This window comes from Mauremys mutica, chromosome 5 (assembly GCF_020497125.1).
Source record: "Mauremys mutica isolate MM-2020 ecotype Southern chromosome 5, ASM2049712v1, whole genome shotgun sequence".
NCBI classification, from domain to species: Eukaryota; Metazoa; Chordata; order Testudines; family Geoemydidae; genus Mauremys; species Mauremys mutica.
This window is the reverse complement of record NC_059076.1, coordinates 100,630,915-100,653,865: the sequence shown is the minus strand read 5'-3', so window position 1 is coordinate 100,653,865 and position 22,951 is coordinate 100,630,915. Positions and strand designations below refer to the sequence as shown.

Below are 22,951 nucleotides of genomic sequence, written 5' to 3'. Positions count from 1 at the left end.
AAAATCTTTTATGAATAAAAAGATCATTCTAAAGGGAAAAAAGTCCAGCATTAGTCATAGATGGACTAACTATAGGTTAGTGAGGTTTCATTGGGGGAAAGAGGGTCCCTTTTAACCCTTAGTAACATAAGGATGCAAGTGCTTTCTCATAGTCTCCCATGTTTCTGTCAAGAGTTCTTCCTACTTCTCCACCTTTTACTCTCCTGCCCTCTTAGATTATTATGAATTACTCAGGTAGGTAAGAAGAACAGAAAATGGACCATGCACAATTTATCTTTTTCCCCTCCTCCCTTCCCCTTAAATTCTATAGGTGTAAAAAAGCTTAAAGACATGGAGTATCTGGGGACAGTAACCAGTATATATCTTAATTCTGACTATGCTGCTGCACTCTTTGAGGGTAAAGTCCAGTTGCATATGGTAAGTATACAGAAGATTTTGAACTCTGCAAGGCCAGCTGAATTGAGGTGGCAATAGACTGAAGAAGAAATTGTGAGTCCTAATGATAGTAAGATTGATCTGAATGGAAGTTAGGTGCTGACTGGGTAAGGAGATGTAACTAACCAAGGTAAGAGTTAAAAACCTTCCAAACAATTATTTTAGTAGCAAACATGAGAACAATAACTGAGTTACAGGTGGCTTGCAGAAGTGTACATTCTGTCTTGAAGTGGCAGTGGATGAGAAGAAAGTGCTAGCTTATGAGGTGTTTAACAAGCTTTCTTTGGAAGCTCTGTATGGGGTCTTAGGGGAGCAGCTAGTGGTTTGTAAGTGGTACATATGAAAGGGGAAATCTGAGCTAGTTATAACAACTAAGGTAATACCTTAGTGTCTGTTTCATACAGACAAAATTCATTAATATCTTGCTAGTGGTGGCGGTGGTTTCAGTTTTGCTTATTCCTTATGCTTTAGATAGAAGGTGAAGGTTTAGATGCTCAGGAAGAACGAGAGACTCGACTTTTCCCAGCGATGGATGATAAATGTCGAATCTTGTGCCATGCTCTTACTGGTGATTTCCTCATCTATGGTACAGATGTAAGTGTATTGCTTGTCGCAAATTCTTCTTAGATTCAATAAGTTTCTGTTTTTGATTACTTGGGCTATTTCTCTTCATACAATAAGCATAAAGTGTACGGTTCTGATATGCAGTGTACCAAGACTTACTTTGTATGCAAGCTATATTTTAGGTAAACAGAGACAAAATTTCAGCCAGCTTCCTTAATTATTTAGGCCTGCGTGTGATGCAGTTGCACTGGCACATTACAATAGTTGAGTTGTTTTTGGTTGATGCTCAGCTTCGTATCTTAAGACCAAGTCCTGCTTTTATTGAAGTCCTTGGCAAAACTGATATTGAATTTAATATAATTTATTTGTATTACAGTGGTGCCCAGGAGCATCTATCAAGGATTAGGTCTCCATTGTGCTAGGAATCTTACAGACCTGCAGGAAAAATATAACCTCGATTATGAGGGACTATTATATTACAACTGCATAGGAGTAGCATCTACCACATACCATCCCTTTTACAAACCTAAAGGCACAGATCCTGCCTCCAACAGCTCACAGTCTAAAAAGGACATACAAACCGGAGGGACTGAAGGGTGCCCTCTGGGGCACCTGGCACTGGCCGCTGCCAGAAGACAGGATACTGGGCTAGGTGGACCTTTGGTCTGACCCAGTAGGGCCATTCTTATGTTACCAAAGTAATGATTAGCGTATAACCTAACCTATAAAATGATTTTTTAGTTTGTTTGGCTTTGTTTGTAAATTGTCTGTATATCTAGAGTTGCCCTGCAACCTTGCACTATTAATGTGAGAGTTTCTTGTAGACATTGCTTTAGAAGTGTCTCTTCACAAGGTCTACCCCCGAAAATCAGACTCAACTCTCCACAATCAATCATCAGTTTGTCTGGTTTTAGTAGGTGAAAGGAGGTGACCCGCTCTAGAGGAATTGCCAGGGTTTTATCAGAGGTTTTTCCCTCTGAGCTTTGGAAAACTCCCCAGAACAGACTAACTCTGACCTTTGGGAGTATACAGATACAGCATTCCACTCTAAGGATTGACACTCAGGCAGTAAGCTTTGAAAACAAAAATATTCTTTATTTAATGTATCAATGTTCTCTGATACAATAAATCTTAAAAGCATATATCAAGAAACAAAACACAAATTCTGTTAGCAAAAGTATGCACATCAAAGTACCCAATACCGTAGTACATGCAACTAGAAATATATTTAAGTGGTTATATTCTACTTGCAGTGATCAGTCACATGTAGGATGCTGACAGCAAGTTCTTACTTAAATATTAAAACTGTATACATAGTAACAAACATACATACACAAACATCCAACTTTAGTATCTCAGGCATACAGACTGATTTATTCTATTTTCTCCTTATACCATGGTCGTCATGCTTACTTCTCTGCAGTCTTCTTTCCCTCAGATCCATCAAATGGTCCTTCTGTCACAGCTATTTCTTAGCTACTGCTGTCATTGCTTCTCTGCTACTGCCTCTGTAACCCACACACCTCCTGGGTGTGGTGCTTTGTCCCATCTAGTGGCACCGAGGCCACTTAGAGAGAGATAAAATGAGTCTGCTCTACAGCCTTAGCTAGCAACCAGTTGGCTTTTAGCTCATGCAGTAGAGGCTCATGCACTAAACTCCCGAGGTCCCAGGTTCAATCCCACCTCCTGATGACCGGGTCCATCGACATTATACCTCTGCGTGATTGCTTGGTCTGCCACAACAAGCCCCTAGCCCTATTCTTCCCTTTTTTAGTGATTTCAGCTCTCTTCCTGCTGCTTCTGGCTTTTCCTGCTGACAAACTCTCTTCCTTCTGCTCTCACACTCCAACATCTCTGAGAATGACAAACACACACACTCAAGCTTCTGAGCTTTCTGCCTTATACACGCTTCTTGGCCTATTCTGATCGGTTACTTCCTCAGTCCTTCTCGTTAGCATACCTTTCCTCCAGTCATCTTTAAGCCTACTCTGATTGGTCCTTTCTTATAAACTAATCACAGCTGCTAAATTCATTTGTCAATTAATGCTGGACCTGGTTGAAAACCTGTGCCATGCTCAACTGACCCCTCCCTTCAAGTTTTGAGTGACCCTTATCTCACCTTAGCCTGCCTGTTTGCTATAGGCCAAATTACTCCAGGGCCACCATTTTAGTTTCTCTGGCTGTGATTACCTGCGCCCAACATCTTATTATCCCTGGTTGTAACCACTTAAAACTGTCTTTCTTAGTTATTAAACCCATATAACGATAAACAGTTACACATTTATATGCATCTTAACATTAGGATTCACTGTCCAAGACTCCAATTTTTACTAATTTAAATAAGTTTAATTTTGATTCTTCCCTTGCTTCAGCTAGTGATGGCAGGGCAATGTTCTTAATGCTGTATTCCTTACACAGAATAGAGCAGCTGAAAAATCTCTTGTATCAGAGGGATTTGAATGAAGAGAGGGTGGTGGCTTTGAGGACAAGCTCATGAAATACATTTCATATGTTGGGAGTGATGTGAAATGGAGTTCTGAGAAAGTTGTTTGTTAGTGGACATACAGTGTGGCAAGGCTGACATCATTGGTGGAGTGTAAGGAATGGAAGAAGCACCTTGGAAAATGAATGAAGTGGTGATAAACAGCCACACATCATTATCTGGGCTGGCATCAGGTATATGAAAACCAAAGGATGTGTTGGCACAACCCACAATTTCCTCACAATTTTTAATGTAAGTTTTTGACCAGAAGCCTAGAAACTAGAATAACCAAGATGATCAGGCAGAGAGATGAGAGAAATTACAATCAGTAGAAAGAAAAATTGTCTGGCAGTTGTATGAATTGTTTTCTTTAGAAGATTATTCTGGGCTCATCAAGAATGAGTAGATTTGGATTTTATCCACTGATATTTTTTTAATGTATGTACTATACTCTTGCTGTGTGGCTGTAGCTCATCATCATAATCGCACATGTTCTGCATCTGGGGTTAAACTTCATTTCAGCCTAGCAGCAGCACAGAGATGATATACTTGTCTTCCAAAAGGAAGTCTTAACCATATAACTAACTAAAAGAAGCACTCGTTTTAGAAACCCCTTTTTTTTCTTTCCTCGAATCTTATCTGCTGGTTCAAAAACCCTGGTGTCAACCACAGTTGGAATTTTTGCGAGACTGTAGACAAGGTTTAATACAGTAAAACTGCAACATGTCTCTCTGAGTCAAGTTGTTTCTGACATTTATATAACTTTCCTTTTAAAACGTCATGTACAGTTGTTAGTATATTTTCAAACTGTCAGAAGAGCTTCTGTTCCTTTATTTTATAGTAGTGATATTATTTCCACTGTAAACCACAAAGTAAATAATTTTCTTGTTCATTTTATCAAAGAAAAAGTTTTGAAAATGTACCACCTTTTGGCCAGTTAATGGTTCAGTAGCACATTCTATTGCCTTGTAAAAGACCTTTGAGTGAGATGTTAGAGCTTCAGTATCCCATGGGCTCAAACCTTTTGAAGTGATGATCACTTCCTGTGGGGTTCTGAATACCTTCCACTGCTACTGGTTTCAATGGAAGTTCAGGGCACAAAGTACTTCAAAGGATTGAGCCCTTAATTACTCTACATAAGATGATATGCTGGGTTTCCAAAGGAAAGGTAGTGTTTCAGTCTCCAACACCATCATTGGCGTAGTAACATAGTTAAAAGTTCATTAGTGATTTTTGCAATTAATTGTTGGGCTTTTTGGTTATTTCATTTTTTTAATTAATTTTTTAAGATGTTACTGATTTAATATAAGATACTGAATTCACAGCTGAACAATCGGGTGTGTAAGAGTTTTACAGTTGGCTATTTTATATGATTTTAAAAAATCTTCTATACATATAAGAGGAAAATGAAAAGAATCCCTAAAAGATTTCTCCATATTAAAATATAGCATTAATTAAATAACTAACTAACCTACTTTTTTGTCTAAGGTAGGTGTACAGATTCTAAGAGTGTCACACTTGCTATTTGGAGACAGAGACAAATTTGATAATTCGGGATACTACATGCTAGGCCCTTCTCTCTAGAGCAGCATTTCTCAAACTGTGGGTCAGGACCCCATTTTAAAGGGGTCACGTGGGCTGGTGTTAGATTTGCTGGGGCTGAAGGTAAAATCTGAAGCCCTCAAGCTTTGGCGCCCGCCAGGGCGGCAGGGCTTGGGCTTTGGCCCCCTAGTCCGGGGGGGTGGGGCTCGGGCTTTGATCCCCCTTCTTAGGATTGTGTAATAATTTTTGTTGTCAGAAGGGGGTCAGGGTGCAATGAAGTTTGAGAAACTCTGCTCTAGAGAGCCATCCAATTCTACCTGCTTCCAGAAGTGTGTAGAATGTAGCAGACCTTCGTCTGCAGACCACGGACATAGGGAAATCTCTCATTTATTCTCCAAAACTTTTTCTAAACCCATATTCCACTTCTAGATGGTTTTTAATCAATTTGGCTCAGAATTCTAAATATTTGTGAGGGGGTAAATTTCTTTGAGTTGATTTTGCAGCTTTCCCTTGCTACAGGTCTGCGTCGTATGGGGGGAAATGCTCAGCCACGAGACCAGAGATAGTGTTTTTTCTTCTCTTCTGTTCTATCAGGGTATATTGAAGAGTACTTTTGCCTCTTTGGCAACCGGGGGAACACATTCACACATGAATCAAGGTTGTCTCAAAAAACGCCCTAGATTCTCCTGCCATCTACCCAGAGCAGCTGCCAATGGGAAAAGAAGGCCAAAGAGACTGCAGATGCTCTTCCTTAAATACTCCTCACACGTAGCACTCAAAGATAGGACAAACCAAAATGGAGTAACATTGGAGTGACTCCATCAAAAAGAATTACCTCAACATTATTTACATTATAATTACTTGTGTAGTACCAGTATTCTGATTGTTCTATTATTTATTATTAGACAGGTGTTATTCACTATTTCTACATTGAAGACTGGCAATACGTGAATGAATATCGGCATCCTGTCAGTGTGAGAAAAATCTTTCCAGACCCCAATGGAACCAGATTGGTTTTTATTGATGACAAAAGTGATGGCTTTGTGTATTGCCCAGTAAGTCAATTCAGGACATTCATTCCACTTTACTTACAAGCAGATTTCTCTGTAAGTTATTTCTACTGTATGGTGTGTTTTATCACAGCATAAAGAAACAGGTGCCAGTTGGACTGATTTGCCACACACACACAAAAAAAAAGTGAGGTAGCAGAGGGAATAGCCTAGTGATAATATAGGGACATAGAATTGCGACACCAGATCAGACCAAGCTTGCTCCTGGGCAGAATTTCTTCTTAACCCCAGATAGTTGGTTTACGTACTGTCTATATCTGTTTATAATTTCTTTCTTATCTAATGTTACTGTGTATTTTCTGATTATCTGTATTAATGTCTCATATTTTAAGCCTGTTTTGCTCTTGGATTCAACACCTTTAGCAGAGAATTCCACAGGCAAATGTGTGTTGTGTATTAAAAAAATTGTATTAGTTATAAATGTATTTCACTGTGTCCCTTAGTTCTTGTATTATAAGAAAGGCAAATAGAAGAACCCAATTTACTTCTTAGTAACATTCATTATTTTCATTATTCATCTCCTCTCTAAACTAAATAATTCTACTATTCCCAGTTTCAACACATATGAAAGTCTTTTCATGAACAATAATTTTCATCATCCATTTCTGGACCACTTATTCCTTTTACATCTTTTTTGAGATGGGTGACCAGAACTGATCACGCTATTCAATGTGTCTCATTGGCTTTCTGCTTACTAAATAATTTTACATTACCATTTTTTGTAGGTAAATGATGGTGTGCATGAGATCCCAAATTTTCCACCAACCATTAAAGGCATTCTGTGGGAAAATTGGCCAATAGATAAAGGTGTATTTGCTGCTTACGATGATGATAAAGTGTATACTTATGTCTTCCATAAGGATACCATACAAGGTACTGTAAATACTTTAGTTAATCTTATTAGCTATTTGACATTTCATTGCAATTAAAGTTAGAACATGTTACACAATAATATTAAATATTGCCTTTTAATTTGTATTTTCATGTGAATTTGCTGCATGTGAATAAAAGTACTGCTACTGGTAAGCATTGCCAACCGCAGAACAGGCAGATACTGTGCAAGTTTCTGCACACAGCTCCCACAAGGCATTTCAATGCTAACTTGCAGATTTCCTACTACTCTAGTCCATGGCCTTTAGCCTGCCAGTTGTGTTGAATATTTGTGAGAAATGTCTGCTGGGAACAGGATCACAAAACTCATGTTCAGTTTTAACCAGAATTTTAATCTAGGTCATCTAATGCAGTGGTTCTCAACCAAGGGTACGTGTACTCTTGGAGGTACTCAGAGATCATCTGGGGGTACATCAACTCATCTAGATATTTGCCTAGTTTTACAACTGGCTACATAAAAAGTACTAGTGATGCCAGTACAATCTAAAATTTCATAAAATGACTTGTTTATACTGGTCTGCAATAAACTGAAATGCAAGTACAATATTTATATTCCAGTTGACGTATTTTATCATTATATGGTAAAAATGAGAAAGTAAGCAATTTTTCAGTAATAGTACACTGGAGAATTTGAAAGTAGTGTCTGTTAGTCCGTGCATGTGCTCTGACTCACCACCCGGTTTCATCTAAGGTGATAAAGAGTGGGACAGACCAACCACGTCTCCAGTTCCTTCTCATTGCAACATGGTCTGGGTCAGAACTATTAGTGTCTTCCTGCATGTGACCCACAAAAGAACAAAGTTGTATATAGTTAGCTTTTTACTGATTTTTCACTTTTTTTTCTTTTTTCTGTTTTTAGATAGGTGAGTAGTTTTTAGAGTAGAATAGGTAGTTTGTCGGGGGGGGGGGGAGGGGGTTGGTAAACTTCCCCACCCCCACCCATATCCACACATGGGTACTGCACTGTGCCGAAGACCCCAGGCTTTAAAATCTGCGCTTTCTGCCTTTCATTCCTTCTCGATCAGCAGTGAACATCAACCCTACCTCTACTGCTTGGGAGAAGGCCACATTATAGAATCGTAGGACTAGAAGTGACACCGAGAGGTCATCTAGTCAAGTTCCCTGCACTCATGGCAGGACTAAGTATTATCTAGGCCATCCCTGACAGGTGTTTGTATAACCTGCTCTTAAAAATCTCCAGTGATGGAGATTCCACAGCCTCCTTGGGCAATTTATTCCAGTGCTTAACTACTCTGACAGTTAGGAACTTTTTCATAATGAACAACCTAAACCGCCCTTACTGCAATTTAAGCCCATTGCTTCTTGTCCTATCCTCAGAGGTTAAGGAGAACAATTTTTCTCCCTCCTCCTTTTAACAATCTTTTATGTACTTGAAAACTGTTATCATGTCCCTTCTACAGTCTTCCCTTCTACAGACTAAACAACCCAATTTTTTCAATCTTCCCTCATACATCATGTTTTCTAGACCTTTACTCATTTTTGTTGCTCTTGTGTGGACTTTCTGCAATTTGTTCACATCTTTCCTGAAATGTGGTGCCCAAAACTGGACACAGTACTCCAGTGGAGACCTAATCAGTACTGAGTAGAGCAGAAGAATTACTTTTTGTCTTCCTTACCACACTCCGGCTAATACACCTCAGAATGATGTTTACTTTTTTTGCAGCAGTGTGATGTTGTTGACTAATATTTAGCTTGTGATCCACTATGACCCCCAGATTACTTTCTGCAATACTCCTTCCTAGGCAGTCATTTCCCATTTTATGTGAGCGCAACTGATTGTTCCTTCGTAAGTGGAGTACTTTTCATTTGTCCTTATTGAATTTCATCTTATTTACTTCAGACCATTTCTCCAGTTTGTCCAGTTCATTTTGAATTTTAATCTTATCCTCCAAAGCACTTGCAGACTCTCCCAGCTTGGTATCATCCACAAATTTTATAAGTGTACTCTCTATGCCATTATCTAAATCATTGATGAAGATACTGAACAGAACTAGACCCAGAACTGATCCCTGTGGGACCCCACTCATTATGCTCTTCCAGCTTGACACTGAACCACTGATTACTCTCTGGGAATGGTTTTCCAACCAGTTATGCACCAACCTTATAGTAGCTCCATCTAGGTAGTATTTCCCTAGGTTTTTTTATGAGACGGTCACGTGAGACGGTATCAAAAGCTTTACTAAAGTCAAGAAATATCACATCTATCACTTCCCCCATATCCACAAGGCTTATTACCCTGTCATAGAAAGCTATTAGGTTGGTTTGACACAATTTATTCTTGACAAATTCATGCTGATGATTACTTATCATCTTATTGTCTTCTAGGTGTTTGCAAATTAAATGCTTAATTATTTGCTCCATTATCTTTCCGGGTACAGAAGTTAAGTTGGCTGGTCTGTAATTCCCCAGGTTGTCGTCATTTCTCTGTTTATAGATTGGCACTATATTTGCCCTTTTCCCAGTCCTCTCTCCCATCTTTCATGACTTTTCGAAGATAATTGCTAAAGGCTCAGATATCTGCTCAGTCAGCTCCTTGAGTATTCTAGGGTGTATTTCATCAGGCCCTGGTGACTTGAAGACATCTAACTTGTCTGACTAATTTTTAACTTGTTCTTTCCCTATTTTAACCTCTGATCCTACCTCATTTTCACTGGCATTCACTATGTTAGATGTCTAATTGCTACTAAATTTCTTTGGTGAAAACTGAAACAAAAAAGTCATTTAGCATGTCTGCCATTTTCATATTTTCTGTTACTGTTTTTCCTCCCTCATTGAGTAATGGGCCTACCTTGATCTTGTTCTTTCTCTTGCTACTAATGTATTTGTAGAATGTTTTTTGTTACCCTTCACGTCTCTAGCTAGTTTAATCTCATTTTGTGCCTTGGCCTTTCTAATTTTGTCCCTGTTATTTGTTTATATTCGTGCTTTCTAATTTGACCTAGTTTCCACCTTTTTTGAGTTTGAAGATTTTCTGGTTAAGACAGGGTTGTCTCTCGCCATACTTCCTATCTTTCCTATGCAACGGGATAGTTTGAGCTCGTGCCCGTAATAATGTCTCTTTAAAAAACTGACAACTCTGTTGAACTGTTTTTCCCCTTAAACTTGCTTTCCATGGGATCTTACCTGCCACTCCCTGAGTTTACTAATGTCTGCCTTCTTGAAATCCATTATCTTTGTGTTGTTTTCCCTCCTACCATTCCTTAGAATCATGAACTCTAACATTTCATGATCACTTTCACCTAAGCGGCCTTCCACTTTCAAATTCTCAACCAGTTCCTCCATATTTGTCAAAATCAAATCTAGAACAACCTCTCCCTTAGTAGTTTTCTCCACCTTTTGAAATAAAATATTTCCTCCAATACATTCCAAGAACTTGTTGGATAATCTGTGCCCTGCCATATTATTTTTCACATCAAATACAGTAGATGATGAATGCCAAACAGGAGACCTTTAATTAGTCAGACTGGTCCAGGTGTAGTGCTGCTGCTATGCCAAAGGATAAAAGAACAAAGCTGTTGGCATTTTCAGAATAAGATTCCTTCACTCTTACATTTCTTAACTGTTCACAACTGCAACTGGTTGCTAAACATGTCATAATGTAGGAGCATTTTAAATAACGTGGTTTTTTTTCTGATCTCCTAATACAGGGTCCAAGGTTATTTTGGCAGGTGGCACCAAGGTTCCCTTTTCCCACAAACCATTGCTTTTGTATAATGGAGAATTAACCTGTCAGACTCAGAGTGGGAAAACAAACAATATCTATCTTAGTACTCATAGTTTCCTTGGCATTTTGAAAGACACCGGATTTAATGAGCTGAAACAAATACTTACTCAGACTTTAATGCTGAAAAGGTACGTCTGCTTTTTAATTATATTGGGTTAATCATTTCCTTCAGTGATTGAAGCACACAGTACAGCATAAGTTGGTGTTCTAAAAATCTCTTGCTGAATATTGATAAAATTATATTGAACCATCATTCTGTATAAGTGCTTAGTCTGTCTGGGTAGCCAAATAACAAATGACCCAATGATGCTTTTTCTCACTTGAATAAATTACTGTAGCTCTTACTTTATAGAGTATTCTGGGCTGCATGGTAGCTTTTGCCTCAAAACTCACTGAAAGTGTATGCCACCCACTCCTTCCAGTCCTAGGGTACATCTATGCTACCTGCCGAACTGGCGGGTAGCGATCGATCTATGAGGGATCAATTTATCACGTGTAGTGTAGACACGATAAATTGATCCCTGATCGCTCTACCGTCGACTGCTGAACTCCAGCTCGGTGAGAGGTGGAAGCAAAGTTGACGGGGGAGTTGCGGTGTGCCGCGAGGACACAAAGTAATTTTAATTCGATCTAAGATATGTCGGCTTCAGCTATGCTATTCTCGTAGCTGAAGTTGCGTATCTTAGATCGATTTTCCCGCCTCCCCCCCAGTGTAGACCAGGCCTAATGGAGCAAAAAACAGTACAATGGGAGGGTGTAGTGCAAGGTGAGAAGTAAGCCAGGAAAAGAAAGTATGTTTCTGAAGGAGAAAGGTGGGGCAATTTGGTATAAACTGCAGGCCGGTGTATTCATGTGGCCCTGCTTTTTCCTGTCAGAGGGCTCCTAGCAATTTCCCCAAAACCTAGAAATTAGTCAGTCCCCAGTTTCCCTCTGCTTTGAGGTTAACTAGTTTTTGAGGTTTAAGAGAAAATGTTCTAAGAAAATACACATTGAATGCAACTGTTTGTTTTAGTTTTGTTTTTCACCCTGCATAGGTTTTCTGAAGCATGGGAGGTATGCAAACTTCTGAATGATCAATCAGGTTGGAATGAGCTGGCCAGAGCTTGCCTACATCACATGGAATTGGAGTTTGCAATACGTGTTTATCGGACAATTGGAAATGTTGGGATGGTGATGTCACTAGAGCAAATAAAGGTAACATTTAAAAGTAATTACCAAGCATTTTTGTAAAAAGATTAAGATTTAAATGCACTTTTAAGATTGCTGGAATTCTGGTGTTGTGTGTTTATATTAAAGAAGAATTATTTTAGAGGTGTCAGTATCTTAGAGGGAGAGGAAGAGTATGTATTGAGAAACCAGAGCCATCTCTAGACAGCTTGCATATTCCGGAGTGTGTTAGTTACTGGAATCCCTCCTTAATTAGTTGATTTGCATGCAGCACTGTAGTACTGCATGTACTGTACATATACTATGCAACCTATCATTTAAATCAGCTTCTGTACCAGATGGCTGGAGGATAGCTAATGTGACGCCAATTCCCTGGGCCACTTCCCCACAGCAGCCCCCACTCAATATCAGTGGTTTCAAGTGGAGTGCCCCAAGGGTCAGTCCTGGGGCCGGTTTTGTTCAATATCTTCATTAATGATCTGGAGGACGGCATGGACTGCACTCTCAGCAAGTTTGCAGATGACACTAAACTGGGAGGAGTGGTAGATATGCTGGAGGATAGGGATAGGATACAGAGGGACCTAGATAAATTAAAGTACTGGGCCAAAAGAAACCTGATGAGGTTCAACAAGGACAAGTGCAGAGTCCTGCACTTAGGACGGAAGAATCCCATTCACTGTTACAGACTAGGGACCGAATGGCTAGGAAGCAGTTCTGCAGAAAAGGACCTAGGGGTTACAGTGGACGAGAAGCTGGATATGAGTCAACAGTGTGCCCTTGTTGCCAAGAAGGCTGACTGCATTTTAGGCTGTATAAGTAGGGGTATTGCCAGCAGATTGAGGGATGTGATCATTCCCCTCTATTTGACATTGGTGAGGCCTCATCTGGAGTACTGTGTCCAGTTTTGGGCCCCACACTACAAGAAGGATGTGGAAAAATTGGAAAGAGTCCAGCGGAGGGCAACAAAAATGATTAGGGGGATGGAGCACATGACCTACGAGGAGAGGCTGAGGGAACTGGGATTGTTTAGTCTGCAGAAGAGAAGAATGAGGGGGGGATTGAGCAGATGACAAAACAAGGAGTAATGGTCTCAAATTGCAGTGGGAGAGGTTTAGGTTGGATATTAGGAAAAGCTTTTTCACAAGGAGGGTGGTGAAGCACTGGAATGGGTTACCTAGGGAGGTGGTGGAATCTCCTTCCTTAGAAGTTTTTAAGGTCAGGCTTGACAAAGCCCTGGCTGGGATGATTTAGTTGGGAATTTGGTCCTGCTTTGAGCAGGGGGTTGGACTAGATGACCTCCTGAGGTCCCTTCCAACCCTGATATTCTATGATTCTATTTCCAAAAAGTCTCCTCACCTCCATTGTTGGCTTATGATGAAAATGGCACAGTAAGCTGTGACCCTTGCATCTAGAGAGAGAAGGGCTACGTGGAGGGTCACAGGGATCCTCTGAGGCTAGCAAAAATCTGCCAGGAAACGCAAGACCCACGGAGTCAAGGACAGAACTTTGTCACAATTGTTACAGACATACTTGCTGACTGGTATTTTGAAATAAATGTCCAAAATAATTGAAATTGGTGCAATTATGTAGTGCAGGGATCGGCAACCTTTGCACACGGCTCACAAGGGCGGCGGAAAGCAGCGGCCAGCACATCCCTCGGCCCGCGCCCCCATTGGCCTGTAGCAGCGAACCGCAGCCAGTGGGAGCCGCGATCGGCTGAACCTGAGGACGCGGCAGGTAAACAAACCAGCCCGGCCCACCAGGGTGCTTATAACCCTGGCGAGCTGCATGCCAAAGGTTGCCGATCCCTGAGGTAGTGTTATTTTGACACATAAAATTTGAAGAATTTTGCAGAATTTTAAAATATTGTGTGCTCAATTTTTAATTTTTGGCACAGAATTTTTAATTTTTGGTGCAGAATGCCTTCAGGAGGAATCTGATATTGCACAGTTTTTAATGGTAATGGCATTCAAACATTTTTTCATTTAAAAACAATTAAAAAAATGTGTCACTTTGAATGCCTTGGCTGTTTTTGTGAAATGCCAAAACCTTAAAAAAAAAATAATAATAATAATTCTGATTTGTGTAAGTACTGGTATCCATTTCTGCAACTCTTATTTACATGGGGAGTCCCATGAGCTTTATTGGAACTGTTCAAATCAGGGCTTTCAAACTGGGCCCTTACATTTTGCTGACTGCCATGTAGTGGGGTAGAATCTACCCTTTCCTATTTGATGGCATCCCTTACGTGTACATTGAGAAATGTCCCATTTCATGTGTAATGAGAGAGGTTTTAACAAATTATGTAACTGTGCATATCATACAGCAAAAGTATGTGCCATGTTTTTTCTGAGTGACAAGTGTGACACATGCATAGACATGACCTGACAGGTGGATCTGTAGAATCTTTTAAAAATTAGTAATAGATGACACAGTGTGTAATAGGGTCGTCTTCTGGACAGTTGTAACACTCAGTATTTTTATTTACAGGGAATAGAAGACCACAACCTCTTAGCTGGACATCTTGCCATGTTTACTAATGACTTTAATCTGGCTCAGGATTTATATCTGGCATCCACATGTCCTGTTGCTGCACTTGAGGTACCCAGTTAAGTTGCCTAAAACGTTGTCAGATGTTAATTGTTTTTCTTGCCAACCTAATATACGCTACTACCTGATTATTTTACATGGTGATAATTCTGCTCAGTTTTGTAGTATTTCTAAACATTTTGAGTCATAATGATATGGGTCTGTCAATTGCTTAAGATAAGTATGTATTATGCCTCTTATTACAATATCATCTTCTTGCTATCATCTGTCTCAAACTTTCTGTTGAATCCAGCCAAGATTCTAACATTGATAATTGTATTTATAATATTAGAAAATAATATAATGATTCAGTATTTGATGCTTACATCAGAAAATTGTTCCCCCCCCCCCCCAATAAAAAAGCTGACTTCCAAGAATTTCTTTTGGTAACAGATGAGAAGAGATTTGCAGCACTGGGACAGCGCACTGCAGCTGGCTAAGCGTTTGGCCCCAGACCAGATCCCATTCATATCAAGGGAGTATGCTATGCAGCTTGAATTCACGTATGTTCTCTTGTAAAAATGTAGTATTGTAATATTGAACTAGTACTCCTACTAAGTAGAAAAATACTAGTGATGTTCTGAAAGCATTTCCACAAAGATCTTGATTTGTTTGAGCCACTCCAGCTCATTGCAGTGCTATACAGAATCCCTGAGAGGTCCTGCAGCTGCTGTACCAGGGAAATTGGGAGTATCCACAGAAAACTACTCTGGAGACATGATTCACAAAAATAGCTGCTCATGATCGATTTAAGTGCCCACAAAAGAAAAAATGAAGTGCACATCAACCGGCAAACTTCCCAATGCAAACAAAATAGACTGTTAACCAGAGGTTTAGTTGCAGAAGCTTTCTCCTACCTGCCTTCTTTTATCTCCACTGTTGAGAGTAGAAGACAGCCTGGTATTTAAATGCCCATGCCTCTCCTTCCCAGGTCACACTGGGTCATCCCATCTCCTGCATATTTGTGAAAAAGGAGAGCCAGACTTCCAGGTCAGCAGTCCCTGGTAGAGAGAAGGAGTCTACCCTACTCCCCTTGTCTTTCAAACCTAACTATATTGCTGCCCCTACCAGGTTGATGATATGTTCCCTTTGGCTGCCAAATCAAGGTAGGGGATTATGGCTGCTTCAAGTATGTACCCATGATTAGCTACTGAGCAGGCTTAATCTGGTAAAGTAAGTGAGATTTATGGGAAAACAGTGGCTGAGAGATTGCTTCTTGCGGTACCAGGTTTCTACGCTACCAAAGAGATCATACAAAGGAGCTCCTTAGAAGTCAAATTCAGCCTCATCACCAATGACTTTCAAGCTATTTTTCAAACCCTGACATAGGCCTTATTTCCATGCAAATATGCACTGAAATCAGTAAATCATTTTTAATTCACACCTTTTGTTGTTTTGGAACAAATCTGGGAACCCTCTTATTTTGGAATAAAAATGTCCTATTTCTGTTTTAAGTCGGTAAATAAATCATTCAGTCAACATTAGTGGTATCAAAATAGGACACTTCTTTCAGAAATCAGCTTCTATTGCTTGTTGAGCTCAAGGTGCAAAGGCCTAGAAGTGATACAGGAAAGAGGCTTCTCCAAGAGACAGGTGTGCATACTCACTGCTTATTCTTCTTGGAACATGAAGGGACGTGACACACCTACTTAATTCCGCCCTTTGTATCTGAGCCACAGAGTCCTGGTGAGCCATAATTAAAAGGTTCAAGGCCAATAGGGTCAAAGTGAAAACGAAATATGCCATGGCACAAACTACATAACACTTAATTTCTAGACTTCAGTTGTATTATTGTTAGTTAGTAAGGGAGTTTTGGATCAAAATCCCTCAAATCACCCTGTATACTGAGAGAAGATACCTGCAGGTGGCCACAGAAAGGAGGGAACTGAGGCATTTGTGACCATATGGCACTTTTGTAACCTTACTGTGAATGTTTGGAGCCATGAAAAAGGTGCTTGTGCAGCCCCAACAGGTTCCCAAAGGAAATGCAACAGCACTAGGGGTGCCCATCACACAAAATGGGAATATGCAGTGGCCACCTGAAAAAATAATTGCAATTTACGTTAAATGCTGCAAAAATGTGATCACAAGATTAACTGTTCTAATAAGAATCGATTAGCTGACAAATAAATGGAATGGATATCCTAAGTATGCAGGCTTAATATCTCTGCAGCTGTTGTTCCTATTAATTTACATTTTTAACATAAATTATTTTATTTTAGGGGTGATTATGTGAATGCTTTGGCGCACTATGAGAAGGGAATCACAAAGGACAATAAGGTAACACTCTTCAATGATGGCGGCATACAAGTAATTATATATTATACACTGAATCCTTCTGTTCCAGTATACTTAAATACGGGATTTTGTATTCTTCTGTAAATGATATGACTCTCTTCCTTTTTGAAGAACAATATTGATATGTTGGTCTTTTCTGTCATTTTATACACAGAGAAAAATGGCTTGCTTGATGTAAAACAGTAGTTTATTAATATCTATTGCATTAAGATTGTAGTACAGAAATTATTGTTATCATTTTGAACAATTTCACAATATTTATATAAATATTAAGGGGGACAGTGCCAAAATAATAATATATTTATATATGATACTTATATAGATCTCTGCTCCTTTTGTGTACTCAATTGTTCAGTAAAGAAGAAGAAAAATGAATAGTCAGATTTTTTCAAAACGAGAAATAGAAATGCTTCCTAGTATATTTTAAAACCAAATGTGTGAATTGGTGGCTAGTACTTTGAGAGAAGTCCAATTAGAAGCAAGTAATTTCTCCTTCTGTCTTTTTCTGTACATCTGTTTTGGTGTTTTTGTTCTGTTTCTTTGTCTCTTTTTTTAAACTTACCTTTGTCCTGTATGCCTGGCCTACTCAGTTATTTCAAAAAATAGAATATAGTGTGAAAGACTAGATGAAACTTCACCAGAAAGTTACCTAAATGTGGCCAGCAAGGAAAACATAGGCTTTTCCACAATTAATGGTGCCATTATTTGCCTTTTAAAACTCTGGTTTAAATTTTTTAGACAAGAACAGTTTTACCTGAGGTCAGGTTGTTTCTGGTTGATGCATTTCACTGTTGTTGCAATGATTGCAACGGCTTCAGTTTTGTACTGAAAATATAGTTATCACTTTACTTTTGATTGCCAGTACCAGGAACATGATGAAGCTTGCCTAGCTGGAGTGGCTCAGATGTCCATTCGAATGGGAGACATTCGTCGAGGGGTTAATCAAGCCATTAAACATCCTAGCAGGCTACTAAAGAGAGATTGTGGAGCCATTCTGGAGAGTATGAAGGTATCCGTAGTAATAGTGAGAGCATTAATAACATGATGAATTCACAGTCTACAAATAAATTAAAATCTGTATAATTTTCATTATTGTAGCAATTTTCAGAAGCCGCCCAGCTATATGAAAAGGGGCAATATTACGACAAGGCAGCATCAGTATATATCCGCTGTAAAAACTGGTAAGTGCAGCTTTAGTGCAGATTTACGTTCCTTGAAAAACAGGTTATATTGTAGTGCCCTTTGAAAAGGAATAGAAGTCCCTGATCATCTTGATTAATCAGACACATAGTTCACATGACAGTCTGCTGACTCTTTTCCTGGGGACTAGGTCAAGTATGATTTACACTCTGAATCTTCAGAAACACAGGTTGATGTAAATCAAAACTTCTAGTGCTAACGAAGCCAATTCAGTCAGGGTGGATGTGGCCCATTCCCAGCAGTCAACAAGAAGGTGTGAGTATCAACAGAGGGGGGAAAAAAATATTTGTAGTGACTCAGCCACTCTCAGTCTTTATTTGGCCTAATTTGATGGTGTCAAGTTTGCAGATTAACTCCAGTTCTGAATAAAGGCCTGAATAAAGACTGGGAGTGGAGTTACTACAAAAATAATTTTCCCTCTGTTGATACTCACACCTTCTTGTCAACTGTCGGGAATGGGCCACATCCACCTTAATTGAATTGGCCTCGTTAGCACTGATCCCCCTACTTGATAAGGCAACTCCCATCTTTTCATGTGCTGTATATTTATACGTGCCTACTGAATTTTTCACTCCAGGCATCTGATGAAGTGGGTTATAGCCCACGAAAGCTTATGCCCAAATAAATTGGTTAGTCTCTAAGGTGCCCCAAGGACTCCTCATTGTTTTAGCATCATATGGCTGTTCAGTGTCGTTTTCAAAATGAACTTGGCCCTTGTCCAGTTCCTAGGGAGCAGGTGTTTACATAATAGAATTGCCACCATAATTGGACTCCTCTTAGCAATCTCTGCAGAGCAAACAATAATTGAATTGGTAGAAAGACAGATGTACCTTTTCCTCATGAGCTAGTTCCTCCAGGTCAGAATTGAGACACATTGGGGTAGTACAGGGAAAGCTTGCATTGCTGTCATCAGTACTGTGCCTTTTCTGTGAATAAATGAGTATGGCAGAGTCCAGAGTGGTCTGTCTGGCACTCCTCACAAATAGAAACTACAGACCAGGTCCACTTACGTATGTAAGTTTTACGTATGTAAGTTCCACTGATTTCTAAATACCTAAATACCTGTGAAGATTGGGGCCTATGATCACATCCAAAATTAAAACAAGGAAGAAATGATATTCTAATTCTGTAAGGCCCATTTACATTGTCAGAGCAGCATAAAATGGCCCGAAAATGCACAGTAACCAATTACTAGTTTTTAGATGTGTAGCAAGTGCATATTTTTGAAAACTTTGAAGCTCTTTCAAAGCTTCTCTTGTATATAACAGAAGACAGCATATTTGTAATGCAAAACGTCATGATTAATTTCCTTGTTCGTTTAAATGAAAATGAGATCACCTTTACATACTAAATTTTTTTGTCTTAATTATTACTAAAGAATAAGATCATGTTGTTGCTGGTATTCATACTGCACACATTTTGTAAGTCCCTTTTTCTTTTCTCTCGAGTATTTCTATAAATATCCGTATACTTTATTTGGTGAAGACAAATTAAAAAGAAAGATCACCTTTGTTATTTGATTACTTTATTCTCTTTGTTTTCTAGGGCAAAGGTTGGTGAGCTTCTCCCTTGTGTATTATCTCCAAAGATTCACCTCCAGTACGCCAAGGCAAAAGAAGCAGATGGCAGGTGTGTTTAATTTACAGAATCAAATAGCCAAGGGTTTAAAGCTCCAGAATGTTAATATTCACAGTTTTATTCATAAAAAATTAGTATATCAGGTGACTACGTATTTGTGGAAAAATATAAAAATCAAGTGTTATGCAAACATCTTGAAATTAGACAAAGATTATGCTGCTGATTAGGAAACAAATAGTTCTGATAGATTATCCTTGGGTTAAACTTTAAAAAGCTATTTTAAAAAAAGTAGCACTAAAGCTGTTAAGTACTATAGCTTTGTTCAGTGGTGGTGATGTGCTTAAGTTTATTTTTCTTCTAAAGACTCCTGAGTTTTTTTATAAAAAGCTATGATTAGTCATCACAGTCTGTGAAACAAACAGTTTTTACTTTTTAAAATAAATTACAGTAGCACTGTTCGTAATAATTGGGTCTCCAAATTTACCTTCATTGTGAACTCAACTGTAAGAAGCGAGTGAAGTTCATAAAATGTCACAATAACCTATAACAGTAAACATCAAACATCAATAAACATTGATGGGAAAAGGTGGAAAAGAGAGACAAAAAAGCCTATTGATATAATTCAAGGACTGTGTTAAGATCATGCCTGGTAAACAAGAAAATTGGTGTGTTGGAAATTAGGGCTAACTGATGATCAAAATATTGAGAGGATGGGCTTTTCTGCCCATCACTGCCCTTTTGAAGTCCTTAAAAGAGAGAACTTTTTGGGGAAATTCAGGAGGAAGAAGCTGTTTGCCAGCAACTGCTGCAGCAGGCTTTACCATCATGGCTGCCACTGTCTCCTGTTCTATTGTAACATTGTGGGGCTCTCTTATCCTGATCCTGAGAAAGATGCTGACCAGATTGGGCCAGAGAGTGGGATTCAGATGACATTGCCACCTCCACCAGCTCCAGCTAAATTCTGAATGCTACCTGCGATGTGAGACTCTCCCTGTCTCTCACATGTGCGCGCTCATACACAGTGTCTTCTTTCTTCAAATCCACCCTCCCCGGCACACATTTCTTCTCTTTCCTGTCCCTCTGCTTTTACCTTCTGTTTAATAAGAGTCTGGCTTAGCCAGGCAAGACTGTATTTGTAACATTGCTGTTACCCTGTGACCAGAAAGAGGTGACAAAAAGCAATGCCCTAAAGATGCTGGCACAAGTTTGCCAGACCTCGCGGTGACTATTAAGACAGTGAGCCATATTCCCTCCCCGCGCAGCAGTGTGGTTGCAGGTAGGAGTTCATACCAGACACAAAAGCTGCATTTTGTATCTTCGCTGTTCTTTTCTCTTCCCACTTGTGTGTGTCTTGTGTTGTCTTCTAGGAAGCAGAATTGGACTTTAACAGCAACAGCAACCACAACAGCTCAACTAATATATTTTCATTTTCCCAAAAGGACAGTTATTGCCAACATTATTACCACATAAGAGACTGTCAAACAAGTGTTTTTTTCCTTCTAAAAACTCTCTAGCTAAAGGCAAAGGAAACAAGGAATGTTGTTAAAATGAAAGCCTTACTTAATACTTTGTTTTAAATGCTTTAACTGTTTTCTTTTGTTTTCTGTATCTTTAATAAAAGGTTATAAGACTGTTCAGTTTTATAGTTGCCATGGTACTAAGCAGGCTGGGGTCTCTGTTCCAAACCTGAACCTTGTTTAACACTATTTAATGTTGGATAGTAACAACGTCTTGTTAATACCTTTCTTTGACTATTTCGGCTTATTTATTCCCATCTAAATTAATACAATGCACCTCATTTACACTAAAGACAGGGACAGTCTTTGCTAATTATTGATTAATGTTTAGATAAGCAAACACTAAAGTAAGGATACTTAATCACAAAAAATAAAGTTTTTGCTATTTGTAATATACAAATAAATATACTGCAGAATATTTTGTGAAAATAACCAAGTCTTAGTATTATGAGGAGTCACTGCAGTGCTCTTCCGCTAAGTATTTGCTGTGATGTGAGCAGAGGCCACTATTTTTATGCCAGTAATACAGTGTGTGAATGAGGAAGGTCCTATTGTAACTTGTTTGACTAGGGCAGGGGTCAGCAACCTTTCAGAAGTGATGTGCCGAGTCTTCAGTTATTCACTCTGATTTAAGGTTTTGCGTGCCAGTAATACATTTTAACGTTTTTAGAAGGTCTCTTTCTATAAGTCTATAATATATAACTAAACTATTGTATGTAAAGTAAATAAGGTTTTTTAAATGTTTAAGAAGCTTCATTTAAAGTTAAATTAAAATGCAGAGCCCCCCGGACCGGTGGCCAGGCCCTGGGCAGTGTGAGTACCACCGAAAATCAGATCGTGTGCCGCCTTCAGCACGCGTGCCATAGGTTGCCTACCCCTGGACTAGGGGAAGAGAAGAGAATGGGAGTTCTTTTTCGAGTGATTGCTCATGTGTATTCCACAATATGTGGCATGCTCGCCATGTGCACCGGCGCCGGAAGTAAGGGAGTGCCCCAGTGACTCCTGGAGTGGCGCCTCTATGGCGGCAGTATAAGGGGCGCTGCACGCTTCTCCCCACCCTCAGTTCCTTCTTGCCACCAGTGAAGGTGCATTGGAACTGCTCTGCTCCAGCTTGTCTGCAGCTTTCCTCTAGAACTCTTGTTTGTTCGTAGTAGTAGTTGTACCTGTAGTTGAAGTAGTTTAGATTAGTGTTAGTTTAGTTTAGTGCGCCTGGGTTGGGGCATGCCCCGTGCCCTGGGCTTTAAGTCGTGCGACACTTGCAGGCGGCCGATGCCAGTGAGTGACCCGCACGTGGAATGTTTATGCTGTCTGGGGGAAACTCATCTCAGTGATCGCTGCAAGATTTGCAGATCTTTCAAGCCTCGGACCAAGAAAGAAAGGGACATTCAGCTCTGAGCCATTCTGATGCAGTCAGCGTCGACCCCGACTCCGGTGTGCTGCTCCGAGTCGGTACCGCGGCGTCGGTGCACAGCGACCCTTCGGTGCCTTCCACCAGTCAGCACTGCTCCCTGTCAGAGGCACCGGAGCAAGACCGGTGGAGAGACTAGATCCATATTGGGCACTTCTCAGTCCCTGTTGGTCTCCACTCCTCCGACTCAGGTTGAGTGGAGTAGCCCGGCCCAGTCAGCGCAGGCTTCCCCGGATGTCTGGGTGCCCTCCACGCCGGAGGCCCTGCAAGCAGCCTGGTACCAGGGGCATTGGTACCATTGGCTCCCCAGTCCAGAGGCAAGCCACCACTTAGAGTGCTGCAGTGGCCTCCTGGTTGGTACCGTTCGCGGTCAAGGGAATGTTCCCAATGCCATTCGCAGCTCAGCGACCGCCCTGTGCGTAGTCCACACCGGTCACCATCAACCCCCACCAGGTTGTCTGGTTG

At 40.0% G+C, this 22,951-nt stretch overlaps 1 protein-coding gene across 4 annotated transcripts in view; it reads left to right on the top strand.

Annotated features, from left to right (window-relative positions):
* The window catches only part of WDR19 (WD repeat domain 19), a 122,980-nt gene that overhangs the window by 54,415 nt on the left and 45,614 nt on the right, over positions 1–22,951 (top strand). For all 4 annotated transcript variants that reach the window (XM_045017765.1, XM_045017766.1, XM_045017764.1 and 1 more), the window contains 12 exons: positions 311–417; positions 907–1,029; positions 5,929–6,078; positions 6,819–6,966; positions 10,653–10,857; positions 11,764–11,923; positions 14,387–14,497; positions 14,879–14,988; positions 16,708–16,765; positions 17,646–17,792; positions 17,882–17,964; positions 19,529–19,612. In XM_045017765.1, the coding sequence (XP_044873700.1) occupies positions 311–417; positions 907–1,029; positions 5,929–6,078; positions 6,819–6,966; positions 10,653–10,857; positions 11,764–11,923; positions 14,387–14,497; positions 14,879–14,988; positions 16,708–16,765; positions 17,646–17,792; positions 17,882–17,964; positions 19,529–19,612 (1,486 nt within the window). The remainder of the gene's footprint in view (positions 1–310; positions 418–906; positions 1,030–5,928; positions 6,079–6,818; positions 6,967–10,652; positions 10,858–11,763; positions 11,924–14,386; positions 14,498–14,878; positions 14,989–16,707; positions 16,766–17,645; positions 17,793–17,881; positions 17,965–19,528; positions 19,613–22,951) is intronic.